The sequence below is a fragment of the Oryctolagus cuniculus genome, chromosome 12 (assembly GCF_051225735.1).
Source record: "Oryctolagus cuniculus isolate XC-2025 breed Fujian yellow rabbit chromosome 12, ASM5122573v1, whole genome shotgun sequence".
Taxonomy (NCBI): Eukaryota; Metazoa; Chordata; class Mammalia; order Lagomorpha; family Leporidae; genus Oryctolagus; species Oryctolagus cuniculus.
Window position 1 is genome coordinate 99,690,056 of NC_142878.1, and position 15,017 is coordinate 99,705,072.

At 48.5% G+C, this 15,017-nt stretch overlaps 1 protein-coding gene across 7 annotated transcripts in view; it reads right to left on the bottom strand.

The window, feature by feature from the left end:
* Positions 1-9,857, bottom strand: part of AP3S2 (adaptor related protein complex 3 subunit sigma 2) — a 60,850-nt gene extending 50,993 nt beyond the window's left edge. For 5 of the 7 annotated variants that reach the window (XM_008275342.5, XM_002721492.6, XM_089310715.1 and 2 more), the window contains exons 1-3: positions 9,689-9,824; positions 3,658-3,749; positions 3,214-3,325 (exon numbers count right to left, since the gene is read on the bottom strand). In XM_008275342.5, coding sequence (XP_008273564.1) covers positions 3,214-3,325; positions 3,658-3,749; positions 9,689-9,757 — 273 coding nt within the window. In that variant the 5' untranslated portion in view covers positions 9,758-9,824. Of the gene's footprint in view, positions 1-2,303; positions 2,403-3,213; positions 3,326-3,657; positions 3,750-9,688 lie in introns of those variants that run through there. The other 2 variants (XM_089310717.1, XM_051834275.3) reach the window with 2 other exon arrangements.
* Between the last annotated feature and the right edge of the window lie 5,160 nt (positions 9,858-15,017).

The window sequence follows — 15,017 nt, forward strand, 5'->3', positions numbered from 1 at the left end:
GTACCTCTGTCTCTGAGCAGAAATTAAGCCTGACACATTTCAGTGTTGGAGCTAAGAGGAAACATACACTTACCTGGTTTACAGGCAGTATAAACAGCATTTCTGAACAGTCACGTACCACATGATGCTGTTTCCATCAACAATGTACCACACACACACACACATCCGTAATCCCGGAGGATTAGTTCTTAGAAAAAATGTATTATGAAGAAAGTATGCTTGCATTTTTTTGGCACCAACATAAACTCAAGAGTTTTAACTCCATTTTCCACAAACTTCTGAAGTCCCTCTGTATACGCCACGCTTATTCTGTTCCTTGACCGCATCTACTTCTGTGCTGGATTTGATCTCCTCTTACTTTGCTTGCCATGACCCTAATCAAGTAAAAATGCTTCTTATTCCAACTGAAGAGCATTTCTCAGGAATCTAGACAGTCACTTTTCTCACCATCTGCAGATGCAATTACAGTTTTGGTTTTCTTGTTTTTAAATCCCTGCAATAGATTTACATTCCAGGGATAAATACTGCTTAAACACAATGAATAATTGTTCTAGCCTGCAGTAATCCTGATAAAGAATTTGGGGCTAGAGAAGATATATAGTATCTCTGTAGATTAAAAAAAAACTCCTAACATAATAAGGGGTTAAAACACAAACCAAACTAGAAAACTGAAGACCAATAAAGCTTTTTAAGAATTATTTTTTAGGGGCCAGAGCTGTGGCATAGTAGGTTAAGCCTCCACCTGCAGCACCTGCATCCCACACGGGCGCAGGTTTGAGCCCTAGCTGTTCTACTTCTGATCCAGCTCCCTGCCAATGTGTCTGGGAAAGCAGCTGAGGATGGCTCAAGTCCTTGGGCCCCTACACCCCTGTGGGAGACCCAGAAGCTGGCTCCTGGCTTCAGATCAGTGCAGCTCCAGCCGACGCAGCCATTAGGGGAGTAAACCAGCAGATGGAAGACCTCTCTCTCTCTCTCTCTCTCTGCCTCTGCCTGTCTATAACTCTGCCTTTCAAAAAAATAAATAAATCTTTAAAATGGGAGAATTAAAAAAAAGGCCAGGTCTCCCGACCTCTTGGTTCAATAGACTTCTGGCTAAGATTTTTATTTAGTAATTTTGTACTAATATTAATATGCAATATTTGAGTAACATTTTCCTTTTTAGAGTTGGATTGGGGGATAATAATTAATTTACTCTGTAAATATACTTAAGTAGTATGATTTTCTGATCCAAGACTAAAAAACAATGGAATGTAACATTTACATAGAGGTTTTATTAAACATTTTTTAAAAATCTATTTTGAGCCACTAAGGAGTCAATTCTTTTTTCCCAACAGTTCCTATTTCATCCCAATACTGAATTATTTTAATGCCTTTGTGTTGATCTCATTTGGACAATTATTTATTTATTTTAACAGGGAGAGAATAAGTGTGTGTGTGTTTCTTTTTGCCGGCTCATTCTCCAAATGCCTGCAGCTAGAGCTGGTTTTGAGGCTGCGCTGGGCCAGGTCTCCCCATAGGTGGCAGGAACCCAGCTACCGAACCATCACCACTGTTTCCCAGGATCTGCATTGGCTGAGCAAGGAGCTGACGCTCACGTATTCTGACACAGGCACGGGCATCTTAACCAGCATCTTAGCCATTCACCTTGGGCTAAACTCCTGTCCCCTGTTTATACTTTTGCATATGAAAAAGCAAATGTGATATATGAATCTTTAATCATCTTAAATAATTTTCCAAATGTGAATGGGTATAAATACACACATAAATTAAAAGTTGCTATGTCCAATTAAAACATCACTTCCCATAAGAGTTAGCATATCTGAAACAAAAATATACACTCAACATTCCCATTTATTTGTCCCCAAATATATTAAATGTAGTTTCTTTTTTTTTTTTTTTTTTTTTTGACAGGCAGAGTGGACAGTGAGAGAGAGAGACAGAGAGAAAGGTCTTCCTTTTGCCGTTGGTTCACCCTCCAATGGCCGCCGCTGCAGCCGGCGCACCGCGCTGATCCGATGGCAGGAGCCAGGAGCCAGGTGCTTTTCCTGGTCTCCCATGGGGTGCAGGGCCCAAGCACCTGGGCCATCCTCCACTGCACTCCCTGGCCATAGCAGAGAGCTGGCCTGGAAGAGGAGCAACCGGGACAGAATCCGGCGCCCCAACCGGGACTAGAACCCGGTGTGCCGGCGCCGCAAGGTGGAGGATTAGCCTATTGAGCCACAACGCCGGCTTAAATGTAGTTTCTTTAATTTTAATAGGACAGTAAGTAGTTGTAAGCATTTAAACTTGCCATTTTGTCGGTGTTTTCTTTTCCATAATTGTTAAGCAGCTTTTCAAGCTAAGCTTCTACTGAAGTGCTTTCTACCCGCGGAGCTTACTGAAGCCGCGTCGAAGCAGCCCACCTGGAATCTCAGGAATAAACGACGCCATTAGACTAAATTAGTGCTTCCTGAGCTGGGGTCCCTGCACATCTCAGTGTCCGTGAAGATAATTAAAACAACCTAGAAGTAACTTGTAATTTTCAAAAAATTTAACAAAAATCATATTTCCCCATGTCGCGATTACACAGACTAACTAAAGCAACAAGCTTCTTTGGGCTAGAATTATAAGTGAAAATAAAAACTGTAAATTTTTAAATGTCATTTGGTTTTATAGTTGAAAAAAAAATTCCAAACAAGAAAACCAAGGGCAGTGCAAGGGTCGGGTAGAAACCAGTAAAAGCAAAAGTGCTCAGCCTGGAGCCGGCACTGTGACACAGTGGGTTAACGCCCTGGCCTGAAGTGCCGGCATCCCATATGGGCGCTGGTTCAAGACCCAGCTGCTCCACTTCCGATCCAGCTCTCTGCTATGGCCTGGGAAAGCAGTAGAAGTGGCCCAAGTCCTTGGGCCCCTGCACCCACATGGGAGACCTGGAGGAAGCTCCTGGCTCCTGGCTTTGTATTGGTGCAGCTCCGGTGGTTGTGGCCAACTGGGGAGTGAACCAGCGGATGGAAGACCTCTCTCTCTCTCTCTGCCTCTCCTTCTCTCTCTGTGTAATCTGACTTTCAAATAAATAAATCTTTAAAAAAAAAAAAAAGTGTTCAGCCTGAGGGTGGCTCAGGAGCTGTCCCACAGCACCACCTGGTGGACACCTGGCAATGATGCCCAACACCGACAAAAAGACAGCTTGGCCATTCAAACTCTATAAAGAGCGTAAGAGCGGACTACACATACCTGGATGAGGTCCAAGATCCCAAGTTCACTCTCTGACGAATCCACACAAAATACAAAGTAGAGGGTAGCATAGTGCCGGTAAATCAGTTTGTAGTCAGAGCCACCAATCAAACTGTGGAAGACAGTAGACATTTAAATGCCTGCCTTCTAATTAAACCCATCAGCCTGTGCCCAGGAGGTAACAGAGGGCCCAGTGGAAAGGTGAAGGAAGGTCCAGAGCTAGAAGCAGGCCACTGCTACCAGGTTTGGAGGAAGATCCTAAAGCCACCTTACCTCCCCTCACCGCCTGCCTGTCTCCCCAGGGACCAGAAAACAGAATGAGTAATGCTGGAAGCAAAATAATCCAACTGCTTCCCAGGGAGAACTGGGTCTCTTCATGAGCAATTCACGCTGACTGGTTCAAGAGCATCAGGTCCCCCTGACACCCGAGTGGGGGAAGCTCACCTCCCACCCTCCAGGAAGTTACAGATGTTGTCATCCCGCTTGAGGACGAGGTGGAAAGTCTCCCGCACAATCTGCTGCTGGATTTCTTCTGGCTGTGGCACAAACAAGAGCACAAGAGTGAGCAACGCTGAAAACGACATCCTGCGGAGGGGGTGGCGCCAGGGAGAGGAGTGCTTCCAAGCCGGGAACAATCCGAACCATTCATATTCACTTCCAGGAAAGAGGAGAAAAGGGGGCCGGCCACTGTGGTGGAAGCTGCATCCCACTGCTCCACTTCTGATCGAGCTCAATGCTAATGCACCTGGGAAAACAGCAGAGGAAGGTCCAATGGCTTGGGCCTCTGCCACCCACATGGGAGACCTGGATGGAGCTCCTGGGTCCTGGCTTCCATGTGGCCCAGCCCTGGCTGTTGTGGTCATTTGGGGAGTGAACCAGTGCATGGAAGAGCTCTCACGTTCTCTATCTTTCAAATAAATAAACCTTAAAAAAAAACTTTTAAAAGAATAAATACAGAATGAACCCATGGAAAAATAGACAAGAAGGCTCTGCTATAAAAGATAGGATATTATATACTAAGATAGGATATATTTACCTAGACGTCTCAGTCATAACTGACCTCTAGATGGATGAGTTGATATTCAAACAAGGAGTGGAGACTGATAAACTCTCAAAGTTAAAGAATAACTAGAAAGCTTGATCCTGAAATATTTTTGTCTTCATTTGAAAAATATCCATGCCAGCTAAATAACAAATCTCAGCAGGTCTAATGCTTTAAGAAGGTCAAGATGTACCACAAACATGTTTCAAAACATTGAATTCGGGGCTGGCATTATGGCAGCATAGTGGGTAAGGCCGCCACATGCGTGCTGGCATCCTATATGGGCAGCAATTCAAGTAACGGCTGCTCTACTTCCCATCTAGCTCCCTGCTAGTGTGCCTGGGTAAAGCCGCAGAAGATGGCCCAAGTGCTTGGGACCATGCACCCATGTAGGAGACCTAGAAGAAGCTCCCGGTTCCTGGCTTCAGATCGGCCCAGCGGGCATTCGGGGAGTGAACCAGAGGATAGAAGACCTCTCTCTCTCCTTCTCCCTCTGGCTCTGCCTTTCAAATAAATAAATCCTTAAAAAAAAAAAAAAAAACAAACAAACAAACAAACAAACAAACCACACACACACACAAAAACCCTGAATTTGCTACCTTTCGTACCGGTACTATAGATACTATATATAAGATGCTGTGTGGCTCACCAACAAAGTAGTATTGAGAAAGACAAAGTTCCAATTATTGAACACAGCTATAAACAAAATTTCTTTTTTCACTGACTACACACTTGAGAAAGCTCAACTATGATGGAATCACTTGATAACACACATTTGATTTCTACTCATTTATATGTGTTTTCCAAGTGTGGAAGGATGATGGAAGGAAGAAACTGGTCTTCTAGACATAAAGTAAGTAGAAGTTCTAGACCAGTGCTTCAATCTCAAATGTTAATGTGCAATCAGCTGGGAATGTCGTTAAGGATTTTGTAGGTCTGGGTTAAGTCCTGAGACCACAGTTCTAACAAGCTTCCAAGTGGTCCCAAATGCTTTTGGTTTGGGGACCACACTTGAGTAGCAAGACTAAGCAAACTTTCAGAATGAACTTGTTCAAGGGTGAGAAAACAGATTCAAGCAATTTTAATCCTTTTCTCTCTACAGCATTGAGTTTAAGCTTGAAACCGTTAGTTATTGGTAGGAAATAGGGGTGGTGGGCGTTTGGCCCAGGAAAGATGAAATACCAGGGTTTGATCCTCAGCTCTGACTCCCAGGTCCAACTTCCCACCAGTGCAGACCCTGGGAGGCAGGAGGCAATAGCTCATGTATGTGGTCCCTGCCACCCACACAGGAGACCTGGATCAAATTCCTGGCTCCTGACTTTGGCCCAGACCAGCAGACAGGTAGGGAATGAACCAGCAGAGGAGGGACCACTGTCTGTCCCTCTCTTTGCCTCTCCAGTAAATTTTAAAAAAATTAAATAGGGAGAGAGCGAAAAAAAAAAAGCCAGGGAAATTACTTTAAGTCAACGTGAGTATAGAATGGCCGTCAGTATTTAAGGAATGAAATGTAAAGAATGGGGCTGCCTTTGTGGGGCAGCAGATAAAGCCATCACTTGGAAAGCTGGCATGGTACGTCATGGTGCTTGGTCAAGTCCTGCTACTCAGCTTCTGATCCAGCTCTGCTACTGCACCCACGTGCCTGGGCCCCTGCCACTCCCACAGGAGACCTGGATGGAGATCTCGCTCCCTGCTGTGGCCTGGCCTAATCCCAGCCATTGAAGCCATTTAGGGAGTGGGCCAGCAGATGGAAGAGCTCTCCTTCTCTCTCTGTAGTTCTGCCTTTCAAAATAATATTAAAAAAATAAATGAACGAATGAAAACTTTTTTTAGCAATTTTTAAAAAACATTTATTTATTTGAAAGGCAGAGTTACAGAGAGAGGGAGATACAGAGAGATCTTCCATCTCCTGGTTCATTCTCCAAATGGCTGCAAAGGCCAGGGCTGGACCAGGTTGAAAGCTGGAGCCCGGAACTTTGTCCAGGTCTCTGAAGTGGCAGCAGGGGCCCACGGATTTGGGTTAGCATCTGCTTTCCCAGGTATATTAGCAGGGACCTGTATTGGAAATGGAGCAGCCAGGACTCAAACTGGTGTCCACACAGATGCCAGCATGGCAGGAAGCAGTTTAACCGCTGGGCCACAACACTGGTCCCAAATGAAAACTTAGTATAAAGTCAAGTAAATCAATCACTACTTTCCTGGTTGCAATTTAAAGAACACACAAGAGTTCACAGATGCCAGGATACTGTCAATGGTTAACGCTGTGTGCACTGAAACACAAAAAGTGCTGAGATCAGAACCTTTTAAAAACTGACAAGGTCAGGCACTGTGGCATAGCAGGTAAAGCCACTGCCTACAGTGCCAGCATCCCATATGGGCTCTCTGCTATGGCCTGGGAAAGCAGTAGAAGTGGCCCAAGTCCTTGGACCCCTGCACCCACATGGGAGACCCGGAAGAAGCTCCTAGCTCCTGGCTTCGGACTGGTGCAGCTCCAGTTGCGGCCAACTGGGGAGTGAACCAGCAGATGAAAGACCTCTCTCTCTGTCTCTCCTTCTCTCTGTGTGTAACTCTGACTTTAAAATAAATAATAAATAAATCTTTAAAAAAAAACGGGCAGGAACATCTTCTGAACTACAAGCTTATTCTCTAACTCTAAAGGGGAAGTGGTAGAGGGGAAATGATGTCAAACGGTCAGACTACCTAATTTCTAGTTCAATAAAAAGGTTAACTACCAGTTGCTTGCATGTTCCAGTTATTTTATCAACTCCTTTTATCTTTAATCTTCTGCAATCTTCACTCGTGAGTTTCTTATAAAAACCCTATGAGAGTCAAAGATTTACAAATAGCCAACAAGCACATAGACAAGATATTCATGGAACTAGAAATCAAAACCAGGGTAAGACACACCGCACTGGGCCAGCACTGTGCTGTAGTGATGCCGGTATCCCATATGGGCACCAGTTCGAGTCCTGGCTGCTCCACTTCCGATCCACCTCCCAAAAGCAGAAGATAGCCCAAGTGCTTGAGCCCCTGACTCAAGTGGGAGACCTGGAGGAATCTCTGGCTTCAGCCTGGCTCCCATCTGGGGAGCAAACAGCAGATGGAAGATCTCTCTCTGTCTCTCCTACCTCTTTCAAATAAATAAATACATCTTAAAAAAAAAAAAAAAAGGATACACTGCACTCACTAAAATGCCTTTACTCAAAAAGATAGACAATGTTTATTATGAGGTGGAGAAATTGAAGGCTTATACAAAGCTGACAGAAATGAAACATCGTGCAGTCACGTGGAAAACAGTCTGGCAGTTCCTCAAAACATTCACCATAGAATTAGCATACGGCCCAGCAATGCTACTCCTGGGTACACACCCAAGAGGAATGAGAGAAATTCTGTTCACACAAAAACCTCACTGTCCACCCAGCATTATCACCAGAGCCAAAGCAGGAAACACCAACTGATGAATGGACACCAAAAGGTGGGGGACCCAGGGCAGGTGTCTGGCCTGGAAGCTAAGCTGCCAGGTCGGACAGCTGAGTCCCAGGTTCAAGGCCCAACTCTGCTCCTGCTCCAGCTTCCTGCAGATGCAGGTCGGGCAGGGGTGGCCGCAGTGGTGGCCCAAGTGACTGGGTCCACTCACGTGGGAGACCTGAAGCTGAGTTCCTGGATCTGGGCTGCACTGCCAGCCAGGGACTATCTGGGGCATTCCTTCTCTGTCTCTCTGCCTCTTAAATAAAAAAAAGAAAGAAAAGATTTAACATTTTCTTCCAGGGCCAGCACTGTGGCACAGCAGGTTAAGCAGCCACCTGTGACACCGCATCCCGTGAGCGCCGGTTCAAATCCCTGCTGGCACCTGGGGGAAGCAGAACCAGGTGCTTCAGGCCCTGCCCCCAGGTGGGAGACCAGAGTGGAGCCCCTGGCTTCAGCCCGGCCGGCTATGGCTGTGGTGATCGTTTGGGGAATACACCAGAGGACGGAAGGCCTCTTTCTGTCTTTCCCTCTCTCTACTCTTCCAAATAAATACGTGTTTTTAAAATGTGACATATACATACAATGGAGTATTATTAGGCAACACAAAGTAATGAAGAACAGATACACGCTATAACATGGAAGAACATTAAGTAAAAGAAGATAGACACAAAAGACCACATATTGTCGGATTCCACTTAAATGGACTGTCCAGGATAGGCAAATTTAGGCAGAAGGGAGCTAAGTGGTTGCCCAGGCCTGCAGTATTTGCTGCTAAGGGCAGGGCTTCTAAGCAAAGTTGTGGTGATGGTTGCACACCTTTGTGAACACTACAAACCACTTGGAGCTACAGTGTATTTTTAAAGGTATTTGAGAGGCAGAGAGACGGAAAGAAACAGCAATAACTCCCCAAATGTCCTTGGCACCCAGACTGAAACCAATCCAGCCCCGGGGGTGGCAGGGACTCGGTGAGCTGAGCCATCACCTGCCGCCTCCTCAGGTCCGCAGAAGTTGGACTGAGGAGCGGAGCCCAGACCGGAAGTCTGGCATCCACCACGGCAGGTGGGCAGCCCACGCAGCACCTCGAGGCCGCGTCCCCGCATGCACACTTCAAGTAAGTGAACCGTGCGGTGGGTGAGGGATCTCAGCAACTGTCAGAAAAACACTGGGGTGGCGGGCGGAGGATCCACAGACACAAATACAGGTTTAACAGTGAGGCTGAATGCTTGTCATTTTTAGCGCGCTGTCGTCTGAAAAAATCTCGCTTTAGAAATCCTACGAAAAGGCTAGGGTTGTTTTTCATTTGTACTGGACAGAGACTGGAATACAGGTCCGGAAGAGGTTTATTAGCTTGCCAAAAGCAGGAAAAGTGAGCTGTGTTTGTGTTTTTCTCGTGAAATGTTTTTTTTTTTTTTTTTTTGGAAAATCCAAATTCACATGATCATTTATTGAGCTGTCCCGCGGCAGCAACCGTCATTTCCCACCAACTTCCCGCACTAAAGCTGGCTTTCTTCAACCCTACGGTGCAGAGAAGCGCCCGGGCGGTCCCAAGCCAACACTGAAGCCAAGACCATTGCAAGAAAAGGACTTTCTCAGTCCTCCCGGCTAAGACAAGAATTTAAAGCAGATCAATGCTTTTCCCTCCTCATGCAACTGCGGCCAACAACCAGAAAGTAGAAACAAAGGGGCTCCAGCACTCATACTCTCGGCGAGGCACACTCTCCACCGCGGCTCCACCCCGGGAAGCGCCGGGGTCCCGAAAGGGTACATAGGACAACAGGGCGGTGGGGCGGTGGCCTGCGGGCCGGATGTCGGCCCCTGCCTAGGGGACGCAAGGAGCTGAAGAGCGTGAGGGTCATGCGGGGCGCAGGAACCCGAAGTGGTCAACAAGCGGCGCGCAGAGGGGCCAAAGGGGGAGGGAAGAGGGCGCAGACGCCAGGAAGGGGCGTGGCGAAGCCGGGCCGCACTCACGAAACGCTGGTAGAAGCGGACCAGCCGTGGCTTTCCGTGGTTGTTGAAAACCAAAATCGCCTGAATCATCTTTGCGGACCATGCAACCCCCTCAGCACCTGCTGTTCCCAGAAAGCACCTCTTCCCGTCATAACACGGGCACTTCCGGTTGGTACGCGGCTAAGAGCCTCGCCCGGAAACTAGGCTCCGGCGCCCCGCAGTCCGAGCACTAAAGGGTCCGGGGCCCCCTGAGGCCCTGCAGAGGGCGGAGAGCTCGCCGGGGATGGGGCAGATGTGGACAGCAAGGAGCGAGACCGGATGGGACGCGAATCCGGATCCTGAGCCCCTCGTCCACACGGACCGCTGCATATCCAGAATCCTGGCCGGGGCGAAAAGCCGAGCACGTCGGAAAAGCAGATCCGGAGGCAGAAACGGCACCGTCCGCGTCGAATCCGCAGTCCTTTCCCGGGACGATCCGCTGAGTTCCTCGGCTAAGGAACGGTTAATTCGTGCTTCTTTCTCAGTGTTGCGCACAATGCTGCTGTGAATTAGGGTCGTCTCCAGGTGTAGGAGGGCTGCTGCCGGGGTAGCTGGTGAATGGGCGGATTCTGAGGTCTTTAATGCAGTTCCACGTGGAAGGCACTGCGGTCCCAAGTTGGGAAAGTTCTTGCTTTTTTCTGTTCGTGAGCTGGTGTATGTGAGGTGCAGCCCGTCCGTACACAGCGAATGGAGCTGCAGAGCTCTCTCCAGGGCTGTTTGGCAATATGTATTTAAAACACACACACACACACACACACACACTTTAAATATGTAAATTAGGCCCGGAGATTCCAGTTCTAGATTTTGTAATAAAATGGCTGAGGGTGTGTGAAAAGGTGCCTCAAGACACCCACCCCCTGCCCCCGGGTCGACGCTGTGGTGTAGCAGGTAAAGCCACTGCCTACAGTGCAGGCATCCCATAGGGCGCCGGTTCCAGTCCCGGCTGCTCTACTTCTGATCTAGCTCTCTGCTAATGGCCTGGGAAAAGCAGCAGAGGATGGCCCAGGTGCTTGGGCTCTTGCCACCCCCATGGGAGACCCAGAAGAAGATCCAGGCTCCTGGTTTTAGCCTAGTCCAGCCCTGGCTGTTGTTGCCATCTGTGGAGTGAACCAGCAGATGGAAGATCTCTGTCTCTCCCTTTCTCTCTGGAACTCTGCCTTTCAAATAAATTAATAAATAAATCTTTTAAAAAAAGTTTTAGGATAACTGGTTAGCACTTTGGAAATAGGCAAATTAGTTACATCATTTCATACCTACCCTTAAGTTATAGGCAGAGTTTAGTATAAAACCAAATAATAATCAAAATGGAAAACAAACATCTTAAAAGAGAATATATTTATTGTAGGAGCAATAAAAAATCACAAATAGAACATATACAATTAGAGAGATTCTAATTTTTGTAAGACAAATTTTTAAACATAGAAAATAGTTGTGGGGCCGACGCTGTGGCGTAGCAAGTAAAGCCACCCCCTGCAGTGTCAGCATCCCATATGGGCGTGAGTTCAAGTCCTGTCTGTTCCACTTCCCATCCAGCTCTCTGCTATGGCCTGGGAAAGCAGTAGAAGATGGCCCAAGTCCTTGGGCCCCTGTACCCTTGTGGAAGACCCAGAAGAAGCTTCTGGCTCATGGCTTCGGATAGGCCCAGCTACTGCCATTGTGGTCATTTGGGGAATGGATAGAAGACTTCCCTCTCTTTCTCTGACTTTCTTCTCCGATTCTGCCTTTCTTTTTTTCTTTCTTTCTTTTTTTAAGATTTTATTTATTTGAGAGGTAGCATTACAGACAGAGAAGGAAAGACAGAGAGGTCTTCCATCTGCTGGTTCACTCCAAAAATGACCATAAAGACCAGAGCTGGGCCAATCTGAAACCAGGAGCAAAGAGCTTCTTCCGGGTCTCCCACGTGGGTGCAGGGGCCTAAGGACTTGGGCCATCTTCCACTGTTTTCCCAGCCCATAGCAGAGAGCTGGATGGGAAGTGGAACAGCCGGGACTTGAAACAGCGTCCATATGGGATGCCAGCACTGCAGGTAGCAGCTTTACCCGCTACGCCACAGCACCGACCCCTGAAGTATTATTATTTCTAAATATTTGAGAGGCAGAGAGAGAGCTCCCCCCATGGCTTGGTTCACTCCCCAAATGCGGGGGCTGGGCTGGGATCAGAGCTGGCAGTGGGATCTCACAGGAGTGGCAGGTCCACTGCCACCGGGGTCTGCAGCAGCAGGAAGCTGGAGCCAAGAACGAAACCCAGGCGCTGACTCGGATGTGGGCGTCCAGACTGCGAGGCTGGGCATCCACTCCTAAAGCAGTAATGTTTACCTTAGCAGATACCATTTAAAAAATGTTTTCATCCCCAGTTCTGGCAAGGGTAGCTTGAAAATGGTTCTCTAACTACACTGCCGGTAATAACCCTTGGGGGAAGCAATCTGCCGAAAGAACAAGTACTTTACAAAAGATTCCAAAGCAATAACCCAGAAATATAGTGTTTGTGTGGGAGGGGAAAGTTGAGGGAACTATACATTTCGGCATTTTTTGAAACGTTAAATATATTAGCTAAATGGGGATCAACTTAAATATCTAACATTGAACCGTGCTAGAACTTTTCCATGACAGTCAATCTTAAAAATGATGGCTATAAAGACTATGTAGCAGCATGGGAAGAGATTATGTGACATTAACTATAAAAGTAGAATCAAGTTTTATGTATAGGCACAGCATTACAATCATGTACAGAAATTACACATTATTCAAAATATTACAAATTATGAACATAACAGTGAAAATATGGGTTCTTTTCCCCTTTAAATATATTTTTAGATCTTTTTAAAGGATTTACTTATTTATTTGAAAGAGTTACAGAGAGAGTGGGAGAGACAGAGAAAGAGAGTTTCTGTCCATTGGTTCACTCCCCAAAGAGCTGCAGTGGCCAGCGTTGGGCTGATCTGAAGCCAGGAGTCAGGAGCTTCTTCCAGGTCCCCCCGTGGGTGTAGGGGCCCAAGCATTTGAGTCATCTACTGCCTCCCCAGGCCACAGCAGAGTGCTATATCAGGAGAGGAGCAACCGGGACTTGAACCGCCGCCCATATGGGATGCCAGGGTTGCACATGGCAGTTTTACCTGCTGTGTACAACACTGGCCCCCTAAATGTGGCTTCCAAATGCATTATTTATGGAGATGAGTTTAATCCCTCAAATGTGTTTGCTGTACAAGTGGGAGCTCAAGGATCTGCTTGGGTTCCTTTGGAGATCTGAATGACGTGTCCTGTTCCATCATTAGGCTTGGTGGTGGGAACCTTGGAGGAAGAATTCAGATCCAGGTGGAAAGGAAGAAAGGGGCCTCCCGACCACAGAGCTCCAGCCACACAGAGGAGGTGGGGACATGGACATGGCTTCCCTGGGACCAGGGCAGGCTCTCCAAAACTAGTGTCTCATGGCAGCTGTCCCACGAGATGCCCCTCACTGGGAGTTCTGTGGTCAGACAAATATGGCGCATACATAGCCATGTCCGTCTTGAAGAGTTTTGGTGCAGATTAGCCTATTGAAACTCCCAGGGTACCTGAGTTCCATTCCTGGCCCTGCTCCTGACTCCAACTTCCTGCTAATGCAGACCTCTGGAGGCAGCAGCGATGGCTCAAATGATTAGGTTCTTGTCACCCCCACGGGAGACCTGGATAGAGTTCCTGGCCCCTGGCTTTGGCCTGGTTCAGCCTCAGCTGTTACAGGCATTTGGGGAAGTGAGCCAATGGCTGGGAGCTATGTCTCTATCTGTCTCTCTGTTGATCTGTCTCTCTGAAACAACCAATTAATTTTTTAAAGGCTCCAAGAAATCCCATAGAAGTGTTTGAGTTTTAACTTAACATTGTGCCAACAAACTGGATCATAAAAACACTACCACCACCACCTTCTGTTTCTAGCATTGATTAAGCCCCTGCAGAAACTCCTTCTAGCTACTCTGGAATACAGCCCAGAGCTGATAAGGAGGGAGCAGGCAGAGGAAGGAGGGTGTGACTGCGGCAGTGTCACGAGCTCTGTGAGTTGTGAGAGGGAATTTGAACTCTTCATCAAGGGCGTGATGGGGGCCAAGGTGTTTTCAGAAAACTGCCCTGGAGGTGGGGGGGCACTGGAAGCCGGGTGCAGCCCCTGCTCCTTCCTCAGCTCCCCACACGTGTCTACAGGTGCTCCGGCCCACTGGCCAGCCCCACCCTAACACCCAGCCATTTCTCGCCCACAAAGGAGCCACAGTACAACCAGGACCGTGGGCCTCCCATGTGCTGGGGAGCTGGGGACAGCTGTGCTCTCACAGGGACTCCTGTGCAGGGTGCCAGGGTGAGCCCTGTGAGCCCAGGCAGCCGCTGGGCCACAGCAGCTTCTCACCGCCCCCCCCATCCTACTCAGATGGAACAGGTGCCTCAGTCTCCCTGCCTGCCCAGCCTGGAGCCCAGCTCCTGTCCCCTTCTCCAGGGCGTGGATCTCTGCTCCCTTGCTTGCGGGCTACAGCCAGGTCTCTGCTGAGAACCTCCACACACCTGTGACCTGGGCATCATTCCCAACCCTTGCTCTCTCCTCACTTCCTTGGGGTCCTGACCCCCACCCCCCAGAATGCCCCTCAAGCCATTTTCTTCTTTCCATCAGCCCCCTGCAGGCTCACCTGGTCAACACCAGCGGTCTCCCCAGTGAGCTCTCCGTGGCCATGTGATCTCCAAAACCTACAGAGCAGACCGGGTCGCCCTCCATGGGCTTACTAGCTTCCCAGAAGTTAGGGTGAAGTCTCTGAATCCCAGCTCTGCCTGGAGATGGCATAAAACCCGACCTCCAGCCTCGGCTCCCACACACCTGCCCCACCCCGACCGCCGATCTCCCCCACAGTAGCCTTTGTCTTCCTGAATCCTATCCAAGACCCCCAGCCCTTTCTCTTGCTTCTCTGTGACACATGGGGCATCCTTGTCTGGAAGGGTGCTGTGCACACGGGACTGCGGTCCCCTTTAGCCACAGTGCATCGGGCAGCAGGATCCCCCACACTGGGGCCTCCATGCCCGGTCAGTAGCCCCAGTTACCCTCCTGCTCACTCATTTCCCTCAACACCCCCATAGCTGAGGCCCCGGCATGAGCTGCCTGGGAGCCAGCCCCATCCAGATGCTGGACACCAGTGAGGTGGCTCTGCCATCTCTGGCCCCTGTATCAAAGACCGCACTGCAGACGAGGGAAGCAGAGCACGTGCAAGGGGCATAAACTTGGCCTCTGGCTGCTCCGGATTTCCATCCTGGTTCTGCACCTGTGAGCAAGTTGCTGAGCCTCTTCCCAGCTCCTTTTTCTCTTT